We start from the raw sequence: 19,833 nt of genomic DNA, 5'->3' as shown, positions 1-19,833 counted from the left end.
ACATCCCTCCTAGAGAGACATCTCATACGACAATTTTTTTTTAAAGAGAAGACAAAGAAAAAACCCCAGCAAAACTATTCAATATCTACAAAAAAAAATCTGAAAATATGTGCAGTATCCCCACCCTGTGGACTTCCTACCTCTGCAGGGGAGTCAGGGGAAGTGATTTCTTATTTCTATTCTTTGGGGTCATGCTTATTCTTTATGATTTTGCAATGTTCATTTTGGTTGTGTTGAGGTTTTTTTCTTTCCATTTATATTCTTTTAGTCATTTTGTGTATTATTTTCTTGGCTCTGCTTACTTGACTTTACATCAGTTCAGGGAAGTCTTTCCATGATTCTCTAGTCATTATATTCATCTAAAGGATATTTATGTTAAAACTATTCACTTTTCTGAAAAGGGGGAACTCTGGAATACGTTGGTTAATTTTACTGAACTTTTTTTTTCCCTTTTACATTCTTCATTGTAAGGCATGGCAGAGGAATACAGTGGAAAAACTATAGGTGATATAAAAATAAAAGAGATCAAATCTTCTTTTCGATGTATCATTTTTTTTTTCAAGGAGATGCTTGAAGTTATAAGAGTACTATATGATTTCCCTAAAGCAATCCAACCTACTCTCTTTTTCCTCTTCATTTCCATTGTCCATTCATTGTTCATTGTCCATTCAATATATTTCATAGCCTGGAGAGTAGAAATGTTTCATATACTTGTTAAGCCAAATTCTTGTTGAGTTTTTATGAATTTTATTTAGTAGACTTTGCACAGTGCTCCAGGCCTTGATGAAATTAACGTAGTGTTATATTGAAACAACTGGAGAGCCTCACCTAATTTAAGAAAATACCATTCCCCCTGACAGTGATAAACACCTTTGGCAGGCATGTTTATCTCTATTTTATGCTTTATTTGATATCATTAGTCAGAGGCTGAAACAGTATTATCCCTGTTAAATCTTTCAAGGAATCTGATATGATTTTTAACCTATATCTGAAAGATACTTTGTTGGAAGTTGGAAGACACTTTTAAGGAGATTTTTTTTTTTTTTACTTTACTAAATTAGATGATTTTTTAAAATTGTCAACCGACAATAAACACAGTGGGATCTTATATTTTCTAAACCTTATATTCAGTTTTGTGACTGTAAGGCATGGTCTTCTATAGACTACCACTGTTTGTGAAAGCCTAACTGTTCCCTTCTCATACTTTTATGAAGGATATCCTTTATATGTGTATGTTATTTTTGTAAAGATTTTATACAGATGCATAAGAATGTATATAAGATGGTAGTCACTGATATTTTCTCTGTCACTTTTTAAAGATAGTAATAATGATTTCTTTCCCAAGTACCTTCCCTTCAGATAGCATTACAATCCCAAGAAAGCCCTCAGAATTGTATCACCTCCAGTGCAAACCTTCTTTGTGTGTACTTTTTCTAGTCCAACTGTCCTCCTGTCTTGTTTTCTTCAATTGTGTTTCTGCTTCTTCACATATCATATCATAGACTCTAATCTTAAGAGCCCAAAGTGGTTTGATTTTCATTGATCCAGTAGACCTGGTCTAGTCCAGCTATTCTTCCCACTTTTGTCTTCTTTGGTGGCATTTCTCATTTATGTAGCACATCAGGGATTATGGTTTTAGAGTAGAGCTACTGGAATTAATGAAAAAATGAATTTGTTATAGAAATCTTTTCTTTTTTTTCTATGGTTTTCTTCTACTTCCATCCTTAAAATGCTTTTGAGTGATGTGACTTTGAATCTCTTGCCAAGCTTACTATAAATTTGTTATTCCCTCTTTAACTTGCTGTTTTAAGAAGCAGTGCTGCTCATTGTATTCCCTTCTCCTTATTCATAAGATTTTACAAGTGAGTTTTTATATTATAAACCTTTTTTGCCCTTGGATATCATATCTGTTTGCATGTCAAGGATATCCCATGTTTGTTGGATCAGAGTGGTTTCTAGGGTCTTGGTCTCTTCATTATCCTAACTGATTTACTCGGTTAAACCCTTAGGAAATCTGTGTTGATATCTCTTCATTTGTCCCTTCTCTATTTTTGAGCACCATCAGCTTGTAGGTGGGAGATATCATCTTTCCTGATTGATAATGTCAATTGCATCAGATTTTTAAATTTATATTTTACTGATTTAATATTGATTTTTAGCTTTAACAGAAATTGATTTGATTTGTGTGTAGATTTACAAGCATGTATTTGCGTTTTGATTGTGTGTTTGTGTACACATACACGTATGTACTGTTGATTCAGAAATGACAGGTATATCAGTATCCAGGACTTTGCAGTTTTTTCGTGTGTAATCAATTTTACTTCCTATTTGGATTATCTGGTGTTTGCCATGCACAATGCTTCTTTACTCTTCTTCAAAGAATTATTAATGCTGTACATATGTGATGCTTTTGTACAATCCCCAAGTCTTTGGCTCTACTTTTTTCTTACTTGGAAGCAGGTTTCTTTTTTTTTTTCTTCCCCTTAATACTATTTTATTTTTTCCCAATTACATGTGAAGATAGTTTTCAACATTCACTTTTATAAGATTTTGAGTTCCAATTTTTTTCTCCCTCGCCCCCCAAGACTTCAAACAATCTGACATAGGCTATACATGTACAATTACATTAAACATATGTCCACATTAGTCATACTGTGAAAGAATAAACAGAACAAAAGGGGAAAACCACGAGCAAGAAAAAAAGAGAGCATTTAGTATGCTTCGATCTACATTCAGACTCCATAGTTCTTTCTTCTGGATGTGGATTTACCATCATGAGTCTTTTGGAATGGTCTTAGATTATTGTATTCCTGAGAAGAGCTGAATTTACCAAAGTCTCTCTTCGCACAGTGTTGCTGTTACTGTGTACAGTGTTCTCCTGGTTCTGCTCACTTCACTCAACATCAGTCCATACAAGACTTTCCAGGTTTTTCTAAAATCCACCTGCTCATCATTTCTTATAGCACACTGGTATTCCATTACATTCATATACCACACCTTGTTCAGCCATTCCACAATTGATGAGCATCCTCTCAATTTCCAGTTCTTTTTTTTTTTTTAAGTGAGGCAATTGAGGTTAAGTAACTTGACCAGAGTCTCACAGCTCGGAAGTATTATTATGTGTCTGAGGCCAAATTTGAACTCAGGTGCTCCTGACTCCAGGGCTGGTGCTCTATCCATTGCGCCACCTACCTGCCCCTATTTTTTTTTTTTTGAAGACAATTGGGGTTAAGTGACTTGCCCAGGGTCACACAGCTAGCAAGTGTCAAATGTTTGGTCTGAGGCCGGATTTGAGCTCAGGTCCTCTTGACTTCCCACTGCGCCACCTAGCAGCCCCTCAATTTCCAATTCTTCGCCACTACAAAAAGAGCTGCTATAAGTATTTTTGTACATATGGGTGATTTTCCCTTTTTTTGTGATCTCTTTGGGATACAGAGTTAGTAGTATTGCCAGATCAAATGGTATGCACAGTTTTATAGCCCATTGGGCATAGTTCCAAATTGCTCTCCAGAATGGTTGGATCAGTTCACAACTCCACCATGAAGCAGGTTTCAAACTATAGTTTCAAGATAGATAGAAAAGTCAGAGTTGGAAAACACTATAAAGTAAAAAAAACGGCATGACTAATGGAATGTAATGAAACAATGCTATATTAAGAATCTGAAGATGTCGTCCTTGCTTTGACGGTGTACTTATTGTTACTACTTTTCTTAGCTGTGCTACCTTGGGGAAGTCATTTAATCCTTCTGAACCTCAGTGTTGTCATCTATAAAATGAGAATGATAATATCTATTTCACCAGGTTGTTATAAGTATTAAATGAAATCATCTGTATTAAAACTTTTTGAAAGTTTTAAAGTGATGCAGATGGTATTATTAGCCAAATAAAAGGCTGGGTTTTTTTTTAAATTCCAGGGAATTGATTGGTGGAAGCATTTTTTATATTTTCTTGTAATAGGTAATTTAATTGTAATAGCTTTCTATCATTTCGTCTTTGTATTAATTTGGAGGCTAAAATTATAGGATATGACTCATCTATTAGAACAAAAAAAGATAATAATTTTTGACATATTTCCTGGATTATGTTATTACCATTCCAAGATCTCCTCTATGTTCCTTCCTTTGTTTCATTTTACATTTACATCTTACCAGTATTTACTTTCCCCTCCACTTTTCACTCCCCTCTCCACATTCAATCCCCAAATTAGTTAATTTTCAGGCAAAATTTGTGTTAATGTTTTAATAAATTTTAATGTCCAACTTTGTATTTTTGGAGGAATGAAATACTTCTACCTTTAAAACCATATGAAAACAAAGAATGCCCCCCAGGTATGAAGTTTTTCTCTTTCCTCTTTTCATTACCCCGCAGCCTACTTGTACAAATTCTGAATAGTTGAGACATGCTTCCAGGGGAGATGAGATAGCTACATTATTTATGCATTATTTATTATTCATGTTATTTATTTACTTATTTTATTTTCTAAATAATTTTTAAAATTTTTTAATTTTAATTTAATTTATTATATTATATTATTTATTTTAATTGTTTTATAAATAAAATAAATATTTTATTTTATATTATTATTTATTTATAAAACTAAGGGTATCATGAATTCTCTGGACATTAGTGACAGATCAGAAACATTTGCTACCTGGTAGCTGTTGGAAAGGCAGTTAATTCTAAGCACAGCTACTTCTGCTTAAAGGTAATCTGGTTAGAGAAATTCTAAGTACAGCTACTTCTGTCTTACAGGTGGGCTAGTTAAAGAAATTCTAAGCACAGCTACTTCTGTCTTAAAAGGTAGATTGGCTAAAGATAAAAAAAAGTTTTTCTCCACTTCCTAAAATATATTTAATTTTTATCATTGTACTATAGCAAAAAGTAGTAGAGTTTTTCCATTGGCTTTGAAAACCAGGACTGTAAGTTTTGCCACTTTGTCTGACATAGATTTCTCATTAAGCTATAAGGTGTGGTAAAGAACAAAAAATACCTGAGTGAGTCTGAAAATCACTAATTGCTCTTTGATAAAGGGTAATACTGACCATGTCATTTTGTTTAATAAAAAAAAAGTCACAGAATTTAATGACTTAACTCTCTAAAAATCTATTTCTCCATTAGTGGTAGAGAAATGTGATCTACTGTCTGATTGAGGCATCTTAATGCATTTAATGTGCTGGAAAAAATAGTTAATAGAAATTGTAAAAGGCCTTTAAGAATAATTTTTTGGCCCTTTCCCAACCTCAATTTCTAATGCCTTGCTTAACATTTCATCTTAAAATGTTACTTGAATAGCACAATTTATAATTATTGATTGCCTTTCTACTTCATGGTGGAATAGAGACATTAGAGTCTTACCCATATCACTGGACCTGACCATCTCAGACTAGGAGTAGATGCATCCCTCCCCAAGTCCCACAGTACTTCGTTGCACCTGCAGGCATAGAGACACTGACGTGAGACCAGATAGAGAATATCTTACTAACCTTTTCTTCAGTGATGCTCCTCCTATCTGCCTAGATTCTTTCCCAGTGATTATCAGATTCTTGCCCCTGCTTATTCTCCCCATTCCTGTGATACTGAATCCTAGACCAAAGAGAAAATCCTGCTCTCCAACTCCTGGTACCAGCTCTTTCATCACTTTCAACTTGAACACTAAATCTCCTATTCCATGTCTCACTTCACATGTGTCTAAACATTACACTGTGCCCTCTGGAACTCCCACTCTATAATTAATATAAACTTCTTTTCAGACCACTTGCTATTGTTTCCTTATGTCTTCTTCCTGTCATTGTATTTCATGCCCTCCTTTTCAATACTGATTTCATCCTCTCTCACACCCTCTGACTCACTGGCCCTGGAGATAGGCAGAATATTCCTTGCCCCTCATTGTCACTTCTTAACTATCTCTCTACTCATGACTCAGGAACTTTTCCTTTTTATGTTCACTCTATCTAAATTTGTTGTATAATCTAGATTCTAGTAGACATTGCTTGCCCATCCTCAAGACATTCTCTCTTCTTTCTCCATGAGTTCAGTGGTTGTTTTAGGGGACTTCAGCATATGTGTTGATGTTCCACAATCCATTCAACTCCCATGACTACTCCACCATTTGGTCTCAGCTACACACAGTGATTGTCACATACTCGATCTTGCCATTGCCCGCAGATGTTCCACTTTTGTGATGAAGAGGACTGTGAAATTCCTTTATCTAATCTATCTTTCATTTTGCCCTACCCTATCTATGCCTTACTACTTACAAATCTATTTTTCATTTTCACTATTACATATAGTCTTTCTCTCGAGGCCATACTTATTGCTCTGCCTACACTTTTCTTCTCAATCAGCTACATCCACCACCTTTGTAAAGTCTCTTCATCACTTCTTGTTTGTACTATTTTTATAGTACAAACTTTCAGTTGGTTTCCCTGCCTCAAGTCTCTCCATGCTCCAATCCATCCTCCACTCAGCTACCCAGGTGGTATTTCTGGTGTACAGGTCCAGTCATGTTACCCTCACATTCACTAAACTCCAGTAGCTTCCTTGACCTCCAGGATCAAATATTAAATCTTCCTTTTCAGATTTTCTATACATTATTTCCCTTCACATTTCTTTCAGCCAAACTGACTTTCTTGCAGTTCCTTATACACAGTATTCTATTTCCCATCTACTTGTCTTTGCACAAACTGGAATCACTCCTTTCTCAACTTATCTTCTTAGTATTTCTAGCTTCCTTCAAAGTTCAACCTAAGTGATACTTTTACAGAAAGCTTCTCTCTTATTTCCTAGAAATTACTTTGTGTATACTTGTATATATGTTTACTTTTTTATAGTCATGTTATGATAATAGCATGTAAACTCATTGAGGGTAGGAACCATTTAATTTTTAGTTTTGTACCCCCAGCACCAACACAGAGCCTGGTACTTCATAAATAAATGCTTGTTGAAGGAGTAAATGAGTGAGGAACAGCTCTCATGGTTTCACTTCACATCTCTTAGCTGATAATTTCCATATCTATTTATCCAGCCCTCATCTCTCTGCTGACCTTCAGTCTTTTATCTCCAGCTGCCTATTGGACATCTCATACTGGATGTCCATAGACGTCTTAAGCTCAGCATGTCTAAAACTGAACCCATTATCTACTCCCCTTCCTCAGTACCCCTCTTGTCCTAACTTTTTATTGTCAAAGGCACCACCATTCTCCCAGTCTCCCAGGCTCATAGCTCAGGGGTCATTCTTGACTCCTTATTCTCTCTCAGTCCCACTCTCCAACGTTCATCCATTGCCAAAGCCTGTCAATTTTATCTTCTTAACATCTCTTGCATATGCCTCTTTCTCTGCACTGACACTGCCACCACCCTGGTTTAGACCTTTATCACCTCCACTTGGAATATTGCAATTGCCTATTATTTGGCCTCCCTGTCTCAAGTCTATTCAGTACAGCTTCCACTCAGGTACTAAATGAATCTTCCTAAAGTGCAAGTTTGATGGTAGTTTGCCTCTCTCCTACCTTTCTAGTCTTCTTACACCTTACCTACTGGTACAAGTGCCAGCTAAAATCTTACTCTCTACAAAAAGCCTTTCCCAACCTCCCTTAAAGCTGCTGCCCTTCCTCTGTTGAAGATCTCCAGTTTGTCCTCTATATCTATGTAATCTATCTATCTGTCTGTTTATCTCTTATTTGCACACAGTTGTTTGCTTTTTGCCTCCCTCATTAGACTCTGAACTCCTTGAGAGTGGAGACTGGTTTTTGACTTTATTTGTACTTCCAATGCACAAGGCCTGGCCCATAGTAGGTGCTTGATAAAGGCTTGTTTGGTTATTGATTGGTAGACAAAGGGTGAAAATTCCCATCAGATAAATGTTCTGTGTAAGGAAAAACTTTTCAACAATTAGAACTATCCGAAAGTGGAATGAGTTGGAATAATAGTGTTTTTACCCTCGTACTGTGGGCTTCAGGTAAAGAATGGATGACAGCATTCTAGAGGGGAATTCTGTATGGGTGATTTTTTTTTTGTCTTCTAAGGTCCCTTCCTCTCAGAGTCTGTGAAAATGTTTCCTTAACCTTTTAATTATAGAAATGATGTTCTTGAATAATTTTAGACTCTCTGGGGAGTGGTTCTACTCTAAAGCATCCGCTGTGACTATTAAATTAAGACCACTTTGGTTTTATTCTTTTGTGTTATTGAAATTTTGTGTGTGTGTGTGTGTGTGTGTGTGAGAGAGAGAGAGAATATATGGATTTTTCAACAAATATTTCCCTAATTATTATATATCTTTATGGAAACTTCCTTACTAATATTCTCCCCAATGCTTTGGTATCTTGTGATGGTGACCCTAAAGTTATCAAATTCCATGCTAACAGATTGCAAAGTCTGGCAGATTTTCAAGCTGAAAAAAGTTCAAATGTATGTCTAGTAACGGACCATATGTCTTTTATTCAGGGACTGATTTAGAGAACCTCAGCACCAGATAACTTTAGGGTAATAGATATATTTTTAAAATTTTAGTCTCAGCAACTCTGAATTACTGTCTACTAAATAGTAGAGTGGTTTCAATCTAGGTCAGTGAATAAAGGGACTATACTGTTAAAACTAGTTTCTTGATGGAAGGATATAAAAACTTTATTACAATTTGAAATATATTCATAGTATATGTACACATTCATGTTTGGCATTCACATAGATTCTTATGTAAATACAAATAAAAAATACTGCCCATAGTACATACTAGCGTACACACATATATATGTATATGCATGCGTTACATGTGTGTGTGTTTATATTTTCAACCATAATATAGTATGAACTGGCCTTTTATCAGTTCTGAACAAATTGACTAGCTGACACTAGAAATTATAAAACATTTTGATTCTTTCCAAACTTGTGGTTGTCATTTGTTTAGCTTTGAATTAGTTTGTGGATGAGATAGAAAATAGAGATGACTCTAGAAACTTTAATTATTGTTATATCCAATTAAAAAAAAAAGTCCATTATTTATTTTTAACATTCTTTTTTTTTCTAATTGAGTTCCAAATTATCTCCTTCCTTCCAGTCCCTCCCTCACCCACTGAGAAGACAAGCAATATGATATCAGTTATACATGTGAAATCATGTCTCCCTCTGGAAGAAGATAGCATTTTTCATCATGAATCCTTTGGCATCCTCTTGGAGCATTGTTGATAAGAGTAGCTAAGTCTTTTATAGTTAATCATTGTTATAGTTTTTCTATTACCATGTATAATATTCTCCTGGTTCTGTTCATTTCACTTTGCATCAGTTCATATAAGTCTTCCCAGGCTTTTCTGAAATGATCCTGCTTGTTTCTTATAGCACAATAATACAAAAATATTTACAGTAGTTCTTTTTGGAAACTGAGGGGATGCCCATCAATTGGGGAATGACTAAGCAGGCTATGGTATAGGAATAGTATAGAAATATGATGGAATACTGTTGTGCTATAAGAAACAATGAGCAGGATGGTTTCAGAAAAACCTGGGAAGACTTACATGAACTGAAGAGAGAATAGTAGAATAGGTGGTTCAGTTTTGAGCTGTGGTCTAAGGAAGTGAAGGATTTTATCGTGGATGGCTTCACTTTCATTTGTGGAGGAGACCAAATCATTTCCTGAGAAGGAAATGCTTTCTCTTTCCTTTAATTATCTTGTACTTAACTATTTATACATGTTGTATTCCTCAGTAAAATACAAGCCCCTTGAGGGGCATTATAGTATTTCAATTTTGTCTTTATATTCTCAGTGCCTAGTATAGTACCTTGTACTTTAAAACATTTTTATTTTAGTCCAGACTTGTAATTTTATCCTTGTTGGAAATTCCTGGTAAGGAAACTTTCTCCACCAATGTAGATCAGTGACTTTGTGTAACTTACAGTCTTAGAGAGTTCTTTGAACTCTGAATGTCTGCCTAGGGCCATACAACTAGAGGCACTGAGGTCTTCCTAATGCTAAAGCTGTCCCTCTGTCTGCTGTGCCACACTTATTTTCCCTCTAAAATTTTCCCAATAAAAGTTGTATCTTACCTCCATTACTGTGGACTCTTTTTGAATCATTACTGTATTTCAAATTAAATACTCATTCTATTCTTGAATTTTGTCACTTCACCTAGATCTTCCATTTCTCCTCTTTACCTCTGTGCTGGGTCCAACATGACTATTGCAAACCTGATCCTCAGTTATTTTACCTTTAATTTTCATTCCAGCATTAAAGTTGTTATTTCTGCTTATACTAAGCAGATCTTCCATGATCTTCCAAGACACTACAATATTTTTTCACAACCCTATGAAGACCAAAAAAATAACTGTTTGCCAGTCTATGAAGAAAGTGCTGTGTATACTTAAGTATTTTGTAGAAGATCTCCTCTTGTTTTTCATGTCTATATTCTTATGCAGATAATAGGAGGCTCTGGCTTCCTGTAATTTTTAACTTAGTAAGAATATCCCCTTGACTTCTTCACAAAATAGTTTTTGGTACTTGAGATCTCTCTCATTGTCTCAAGTAGTATAACATGAAGATTAAAGAATGAGTTTTGGTACAAAATGGAAAGGCAGGAAGGATGAAAAAGTGGGAGGAAATGAAAGTATATTAAAAAGGAAAGTAAAATATAAGGAAAGAAATATATTTAAAAAAACAAAACAAAACAGGACTAGGACAGTCAATAGAAGGAGGGGAGGTCTCTAGCCTGGATGAAGAGAGTTGAGTAGGCTCTATTCACAAAATCTTCGGAGAAAACTACAAAGCACTTTGTCAAATAAGTCTAACCTGGTATCCTACACCATTTACAACACTAAAATCCTGTATATAAGTGATTTAGATTATAAGAGGTCACAGATTTTTTTCTAAAAAATTACAAAATAGAAAGAAGCATTGTAATAGGTTTCAATGCTGTAATTTGCATCATTTGCCTGTCTACATTGGAATAGTGAGTTTCCTTACCAGGAATTTCAATCATTTAAAAATTTAAAACTTTTATGTGAACAAAAATCAATGTAAATACAATAAGGAAAACTGTCAACAGGGGGAGATTTTTTGCATCAAAAATCTCTCTGATGAGACATCTGATAGCTGATTTATATGCATATATGCCCATATGTATACACATATGTGTATACATACATACACACATGTATGTTATTAAAACAATTATGTAAGGCCAAGCAAAAACTTTCCCCCAAAATGTAATTATTAAGGGATATAAATAATTTTTAGAAGAATTATAAGATTTTGAGCATCCATATGAGTAAATGTTCCAAATCACTATCAGTTAAAAGAACTTTTAGGTTTTATCTCACATCCATCAAACTGGCAAAAGTGGAAATAGTATTGGAGGGGCTATGGGTACAAAGGCGAGGCACTGTTGGTAGAGCTGTAAATTGGTCCAACAATTCTAAAAACAGTTTGGAATTATGCAAGAAAAATTAACAATCTGTTCATACTCTGACATACAAATCCCACTACACATGTATACCAGACCTTATATAGAAAAATATTCACAGATGACCTTTTTGTGGTAACAAAAAATATTGGAAAGAATAAGTGCCAATCTGTTGGAGAATGGCTACAAAGATTGTGGTATATGAATTAAAGAATATTATTGTATTATAAGAAATGATGAATATTTCTTATGATCATAGTTCAGAGAATTCTCAGAGAAACCTGGGAAGACTTTATGAACTGATCCAGATTTAAGTAAGCAGAAACTATATGCATGATGACTATGATATAATTAATGTATTATTGGTTCCAGAAGTCAAATAATCAGACTTAGCTGTTTCCTCTCAATAGAGAGATAGGGAGCTACAGATTTTAAGGGTTGCATACAGTGCCATCAATTTTACTTAAAGTTTTTCTTTGTGACAAGGATATGAAAAAAATGGGTATAATGATTGGGAAATATTTGTGGTATTTAAAAAAAAAAAACCCGGGGGCAGCTAGGTGGCATAGTGAGTAGAGTACCAACCCTGAATTCGGGAAGACCTGAGTTCAAATCTGGCCTCAGACACATAACACTTACTAGCTGTGTGACCTTGGGCAAGTCACTTAACCCCATTGCCCAACCCCTACCCCCCCAAAAAACCCTGAGGTATCAATGAAATCCAAGAAAAGAAGAAACCAAATTTTGCTATAAGAAATGATAAGCAGGTGGACTTGAGAAAAACCTGCAGAGACTTGTATGTACTGATGCTGAATGAAGTGAGCAGAACTAGAAGAATGTTGTACACGGTAACAACCATGTTGTGTGATGACTAACTTGATAGACTTAGCCCTTCTCAGCAATGCCAGGGTCTAAGACATCTCCAAAAGTCTCATGATGGAAAATGCTATCCACATCCAGAGAAAGAACTATGGAGTTTGAATGCAGATTGAAGCATACTATTTGCTTTTTTTCTCTTCTGTTTTGTTTTGTTTCCTCTTTCTTGTGGTTCCTCCTGTTGGTTCTAATTCTTCCTAACAACATGACTAATGTGAAAATATGTTTAATAGGAATGTATATGTAGAGTGTATATCAGATTGCACACTATCTTAGGGAGGGAGGGGAAGAAAAAATTAAAACTCAAAAGCCTATGGAAGTGAGTGTTGAAAACTAAAATTAAATTAATAAAAAAATATTAAGAATTTAAAAAAAAGAAGAAACCAAGCAAGCAAACCATAAAGTTGCCTTCAGCTCTTGCTCTCACAGCTTCTGCTAGCCATCTGCTTCCTAGGGGACAGTGGCTATATTTGAAATTTCCCAAGATTTGGAAAGATTTTTATGGTCTGATGCTGAGTGAAGTGAGCAGAACCAGGAGAATGTTGTACACAATAACAGCCACGTTGTGAGATGACTATTATTGATCGACTTAACCCTTCTCAGCAATACAAGGATCTAAGACATCTCCAAAGGCCTCATGATGGACAATGCTATCCACATACAAAGAAAGGACTATGGAGTTTGGATGCAGATCGAAGCATACCATTTGCTAGTTTTTTTCCCTTCTGTTGTGTTTTGTTTCCTCTTTCTGGTGGATCCTCCTATTGGTTCTAATTCCTACTTACAACATCACTAATGTGGAAATGTGTTTAATAGGAATGTATGTGTATAGCCTATATCAGATTGTGCACTGTCTTGGGGAGGGAAGGGGAGAAAAATTTAAAACTCAAAAGCCTATGGAAGTGACTGTTGATAATTCAAAATAAATTTATTAAAAAAAAAAAGAAATTTCCCAGGATTATTGATGAAATGGAAAATCAGCTGCCCTTTCTTCACTAGGAATTTTGAAAGCCTGGATCCATGGAAAATGAAGCCATAGTAAGTACTCTTTTTCTTCCTGGAGCTACCACAGTGATCTTGAGGGTTCCCAAAAGGAGGTATGGTAGCTCATCTTAGCCCTAATGAACCATTTAGCTTCACTGCCTCTTCCCACTTGCTTGAGAAGAATTCTTAAATACTCAGGGTGAATGGACAAGTAGCTATATTGAGACTAACCTAAGCCCTGTTTCCTCTGTCCTTTTTTCTCTTTCTCAGCATTAGTGTACTTCATTAATGGAGGGTTTCTCTTTCATTTACCTGGAAAGGAACTGGTAATCCTCACATAAGAGACAAATAAGTTACTTGATACATCCAAATAAGTAGAATGAAATTTTTTTTAGAATGTCCACTCTTACCCACCTCAGTTTTACTGAAAGTCAGCATTGTGACTCTTATGCTTCAAAAGACAAGGGAAGTGTTAAATTCTTATCAATAATCTCCTTGTTTGAAAGAAAACAAGCCATTCCCTAGTGACTTAGAGCTTTCTAGTGACAACCTGTCAACCTTCTCAGCCTAGTCAGAAGCCTGGGGAAGGCAATGTTAGCCAGTGGTAAAATGATTAGGCAAGGTGATTTTGACAAGAGGCCAAACATTTCATAGTCCTTTGAAATAAAAGGGTGCTAGTTGACCTTCATGTGTGCCCAAGGCCCGTATTCAATGGGTAGATAGCTGTCTTTGTCACCTATACACCTTTTGTGATTGTGTGGCTATAGTGTTTCCAAGAATTGTAGCATTTTGTAAACAAAAGGGCTACCTATATATGCACTACCTACCTAATAGGCTCAGAGCTGTCACATTAGACTTTAATTTTGTTGAAGCCCATGTATGACTTTGAAAGCCCATTTGCCCATCCAGTCTGTTTCCTCGCTCATTTAAAAAAAAAAATAGAAAAAAAGAAAAACCTTTTGCTCATTACCTAGATTGCAGACATGTAAAGTAGGAAATTAATGTTTCAGTAAAGGACTTAGATGCTCAAGAGAAAAGTGCAACATAAACACACAGCAGTATGGTTTTGCAGTGACATAGAAGATTTGACTTTACTACAGAAATGAGAGTACTCTTCAAATTTTTCATGCAGATTTTTTTTGAGTGATGAAGTGATTATATTTGTTTATTTTTTCATTCATTCATTCATTCATTCATTTATTTTAAGGCAATTGTGGTTAAGTGACTTGCCCAGGGTCACACAGCTAGTAAGTGTTAAGTGTTTGGTCTGAGGCCAGATTTGAGCTCAGGTCCTCCTGACTTCAGGGCCTTTACTTTATCCACTGCGCCACCTAGCTGCCCCAATAGATTAAATTTAGAAGAACATTTGATCAACTCTCAAGCCAACATGTCTTATCTGCAAATGTGAATCCATCTTTCAGATATGTTCCTGTCCCCAAACACAGGAAAGATTGTTGCCTGACTTCCATCTATCTGGAATGAACCAGTCACATCATATTAGTCAGTCAGCTGGCATTTCTTAAGCACCTACTAGGGGCCAGCACTAGGATACCAAAAAAAGAAAAAGAAAAAAAAGGTCAAAAAAAGATCAGCAGTCTTGACTTTCAAGGAGCTCAGTCTTATGAAGAAGACAACATATAAACAACTATATTCAAAGATATTTACGGGATAAACTGGAAATAGTCTCAGAGAAAGAGCTCTAAGATTGAGGAGGATTGGGAGAGGCTTCTTACAGAAGGTGGGGTTTTATCAACCACTTGAAAGAAGCCCCAGAAGCATGGAAAGAGAGATGAAGAATGTTCCAGGCATAGGGGATAGCCAGTGAAAATGCTCAGAGTAGAGAGAGTCACAAAGAGAGATTCCATAGACTTATATTTATATTAGACTATAAACTTTGTCTCTTGTGGATTGAATCCTCACTGGGACCTCTGTGAATGAGAATCATTCCATATGCAGAGTGTATTGAGTTCCTCTTTTTAGTAGCATTTTATGCCATTGTTCTTGTTTTGCTTGATAATGGGATATTTTGTGGCTCTTGGGAAAGAACACAGGTTAAAGGTTAGAGGTAGGAAGCTCTAAAGAGATGGAACTATGGGAAGTGGAGATAAAAAAATTGCCATATTAATTTTTCTGCTATAAAACCAAGTATGACTAATATGTGGAATCTAGACCATCCAGTTATATCAATGCATGCATGTTATTTGTAATTTTCAAATTTCATAGTGATCTCCCAATGGGGCCATATTCACTGCTGTTTTACCACTGAGACACCACAAAGAGCTATTTACAACTTACTGATGATATTAGTGAAGTTAGTGCTTTTTTTAAAAAAAAAAAGAAAGAAAGAAAAAAGAGAGAGCTCTTTCCCTGTCACCGTTGAATCAAGTGGGAGGCGGAGACTTCCGGGTGTTTTCAGAATTTAGCTTCACCCGTGAACTGCTGCCATGGCGGAAAAAGGCATTGCTGCTGGAGGTGTAACGGACGTTAATACCGCTCTACAAGAAGTGGTGAAGACTGCACTCATCCACGATGGCCTAGCTCGTGGAATTCGTGAAGCTACCAAAGCCTTGGACAAACACCAAGCCCATCTTTGTGTTCTTGCTTCCAGCTGTGATGAACCTATGTATGTAAAGTTGGTTGAGGCCCTGTGTGCTGAGCACCAGATAAACTTGATCGAGGTTGATGACAACAAGAAGCTGGGCGAATGGGCAGGCCTCTGTCAAACTGACAGAGAGGGAAAGCCCCGTAAAGTGGCTGGCTGCAGTTGCGCTGTTGGTAAGGACTATGGCAAGGAATCTCAGGCCAAAGGTGTCATTGAAGGATATTTTAAATGCAAAAAATGAATAAAATAAAAGCCTTGGTCTGATTTGAAAAAAAAAAAAAAGAAAGAGAAAATATGTTTTGATTACTATGTAAATCAAAAGTTGCAAATGAGATTGAGGAAAGTTGCACATGAAGATAAGTAATTTGATCTAGAACTTCAGTGACAAAAACTTTTCATTCATAATTACATTTTAGTCCTTATAGCATGTAATATAGTATATAAATTCCATGGCAGAGGGATAGTTACTATCTTTAGGGGTTTTCCATCCATAGGTTTTACAGAGATTAAGAGACTGAGCTTCACACAGTGGCAAAATATATATAAATAAACTCTTCCAACATCTGACCAGACACTTAAGCACTTTGTTATAGCTTGTATCCAGTAATTTTCTCTTTCACCATCTCATGGCTCTTATGCTTATTTGTTCCTACTAAACTCAACCTTTATCTTTGTTTCCATGACATAGAATGGATGTTAGTTTTAGACTGCTTTTCAAAGTCAGCCTCCTCATCCCCAATGCATACACTTAGGCATCATACACTTTGACCCATGAGCTCAACCTCACTGGTAGAGCAGCCTGAGATGATGATCTAGATAGAAAAGGGGAGGGTGGGTGTGGAGACTATGTATTGGAACGTTCTTTTGGAGTAGCAGCCCTGGAAAATTGGAACTCTGCCATCTCTAGGGTTGGGGTTGGGGAGAGGGAAGAAAAAAAGGGGGGGAAGTTAAATTATAATGTTTATATATTTAAAAGGAATAGCAAATTATACATAATAATTTTTCAGTTTCATATGCAATGATCTTTTTTTTCCTTCCCTATTCTATTATGTTATGGAAATGCTTGTTTTATTCCTTAAGTTCAGAATAAAATAAAAAAAAATAGAAACCCTGTATTCCTCTATATTTGGTAGCTATTATATAACAAAAACTAAACAAATATTAAATGGCATAATAGCAGCAAGAGAACTATTTGAGCATTCATCATACTTTTGTGCCAGATTTCAGACTCTATAAGGAGTCAGCTTCTTGCCTGCCAGTTAATAATTACAATTTCCTAATCTGCTTGCCTATTTTCTTACTCTTACCCCCTTAGTACAAAGAGTCACTTTAGAGAAAGCATTAGAATTGTTAAAAAAGCATAAGGGAAATTAAAAGATAAAACAGAGGTTCTCTTTTCCCCATGTGTAAAAATATGTATAAATTTCAGTTGTTTAGAATGGTATATTATGATGGTATATTATGAAGATAAGATAAGGAAATGGGGCTAAAATAGGTTTAAAATATTTAATTGTTGAATAATAACTCAAGGGAGAAAAAGTATTCTTTAAGATACAGACTAGGGGCCAGGTAGGTGGCGCAGTGGATAGAGCACTCTCCTTGGAGTTAGGAGGACCTGAGTTCAAATCCGGCCTCAGACACTTGACGCTTACTAGCTGTGTGACCCTGGACAAGTCACTTAACCCCATTGCCTAGCACCCCCCCCCAAAAAAAAGATACAGACTAAACAAAGCCTTGGAAAAGTTACTAATTACAATTTTATTTACCTAGACCTATGTCCTTTGAAATAAATCTGTTCTTAAATTGTGTCATTTATTTTTTTAAGAATCATGCACAATGGGGTCCTGGTAACATTGACTTAGAACTGCTTGATCTTCCAAAATGGCCTTCTCCAAGTTCCAGAGGAACAGTTTAATAGCAGTTGGAATAAAGGAATCAGTCACTGGCTATCATATATCATCTAGTTGAAAATATCTTCTTGAAAAATAACTTCATAATCCATATTTAAGACTTTAGTAGTTGATTTATTAGTCAAGGACTTTAGTGATGACAGTTAATCCCACAGGAAACAACTGTTAGATGTATAATTCATTGGAAAGTGGACTGCACTTTTATTTTACTTTGATACTTGTCATGGTTTTGGCAAGATTTAAGTACCATGATCCAAAGGAGAAGTTCAAACAGTTATGCGAGGTTTAATTTTTGAATGCTTTCAAATAGTGATTGAAAGCTGAGGCATTGCAGCCACCCAAGAAAATGCCACATTTTTAGGGCCATTATTTTCTAGAAAACGTTTTAAATTAGCAGGTTAATGAACCTAAGTCATGAGTTCTGTAAAATTCTACCTGCCTCTGTCAGGTCAGAGATCCCTTAGCATACCTCCTTTGGTGTAACAAGGTTTGAAGTTATACCATATATTGGGGACTGATAAAGTAATTTTTTTGTTAATAAAAATAGAATTTAAGCATATTTTTAATGAAAAATTGCTCTAAACATTTGGATGGATCCATCCTTTCATTTGTTTGGCTACTCCCTCCAAAGACACAAATCGGAACTTAGGTAGACTTTCTTATGCTGCTTAAAACTCTTCTAGAACAAGACTGCTTTCCTGCTTCTGAAAGCCACTGGTCTTAGTTCCATCAATTAGTTTTATTAAGTTCGAGTTCTACCTGTTAATACAATCTCCAAATAAAATTATCAGTAAAAATTGAGGCTCTGCACTCATTTTGTGATCTCTTCATTTTATATGAGTTGAAGGTAAACTTATTGTTTTTCTCCTTCCTCTTTTTAGAAGGAAAGAGGAGTTAATATATTTGAGATTTAAAGTCAAAAGACCTTTGTTCAAAATACAGTTGTTCCACTGACAACTTGTGTGACCTTGAAAACTCATTATGTCCCACTAGGCTTCAGTTTCCACAGCTATAAAATAAAGGAGGTTTGAACTAGATTATCTCCAAGATCCCTTCCAGCCTTTAAATTCTACTGCGATAATCCTAAGTGTTTTGTACGAGTTGTCGTATTAAACGTTTCAGAATGTTACTGGTTTTAAAATCCAAATCCAGAAATTTGCCATCCTTTTCTCTAGCTACAGAAAATGTATTTGGTAGTGTTTGTTTAGTTCACTTACATATAAAATTGGCCCTTCTAGGGTGACCAAATAATATGTGTGGATAAGTACTTCTGTAAAAGTCAAAATTGGGGTTCCTGACCTTTCAAAATTAACATGCTCATGTTCCAACTTTTTCCTTGTGGCAGATGAGCTTATGAATTATGTAGTGTGTTAACTCCCAGAAGAAAATAGAGGGAGAGGAATCATATGGATAAGATTAAGAATGGGCATTTTGGGGCATTCCCATGGTTTCATAGTTTTCCTCCCAGATAAAGAAATTCCCTCTACTGATGGCAGTTCCACGTCTTCTCTGCAACTGATAGTAGCATCTGTACTCTAAGCACTATCTAATATGCCTAATTTCACACAGCCAGTGTGGGTCAGAGGCAAGCAATACTTAACTTAGGCTTTTCTGGCTCCAAAGCCGGCCCTTTGTTCACTAACAGGTAAGAATTGTAGATAGTGACGGCTGTCTCTGGTGAAGCTCTGAAAATCAGCCAGAAAAAAAGGTTTGATAACAGTCCGTGCCTTCTGTGCCATAGATTGCCAATACTTGATTTAGAATGTTAAGGGCTCCAGTAGAGATAAGACTGTCCCTTTCATGATTTTTTCATGACAAAGATCTTCCTTGTGTACTGAAATCGTTGTTAATTATTGGTCATCTTAGAAAACCTAAAAAGAAAAGTGTATTTAAGCTATCTAATGGAAAAACTTTTTGTTGTTCATTTGTTCATTTTTCAGTTGTATCCGACCCTTTGTGACCCCATTTGGGTTTTCTTGGCAAAGGTAGTGGAGTGGTTTGCCATTTCCTTCTCCCACACATTTTACTGATGAAAAAACTGAGACTAACAGGGTTAAGTGACTTGCCCAGAGTC

General features: G+C 35.7%; 1 protein-coding gene across 5 annotated transcripts in view; it reads left to right on the top strand.

Annotated features, from left to right (window-relative positions):
• CSNK1G1 (casein kinase 1 gamma 1) overlaps window positions 1-19,833 on the top strand; it is a 97,733-nt gene that overhangs the window by 21,491 nt on the left and 56,409 nt on the right. The window contains exon 1 of one of the 5 annotated variants that reach the window (XM_027851650.1): window positions 15,708-16,022. The exons of 2 other annotated variants lie outside the window; for them this stretch is intronic. In XM_027851650.1, coding sequence (XP_027707451.1) covers window positions 15,869-16,022 — 154 coding nt within the window. In that variant the 5' untranslated portion in view covers window positions 15,708-15,868. Of the gene's footprint in view, window positions 1-15,707; window positions 16,023-19,833 lie in introns of those variants that run through there. 2 more of the 5 variants (XM_027851649.1, XR_003568228.1) reach the window with 2 other exon arrangements.

The sequence above is a fragment of the Vombatus ursinus genome, unplaced genomic scaffold (genome assembly GCF_900497805.2).
Source record: "Vombatus ursinus unplaced genomic scaffold, bare-nosed wombat genome assembly UNPS02009205.1, whole genome shotgun sequence".
Lineage (NCBI taxonomy): Eukaryota > Metazoa > Chordata > Mammalia > Diprotodontia > Vombatidae > Vombatus > Vombatus ursinus.
The sequence above is the reverse complement of the archived record's forward strand: the minus strand, read 5'-3'. Positions and strand labels throughout refer to the sequence as shown.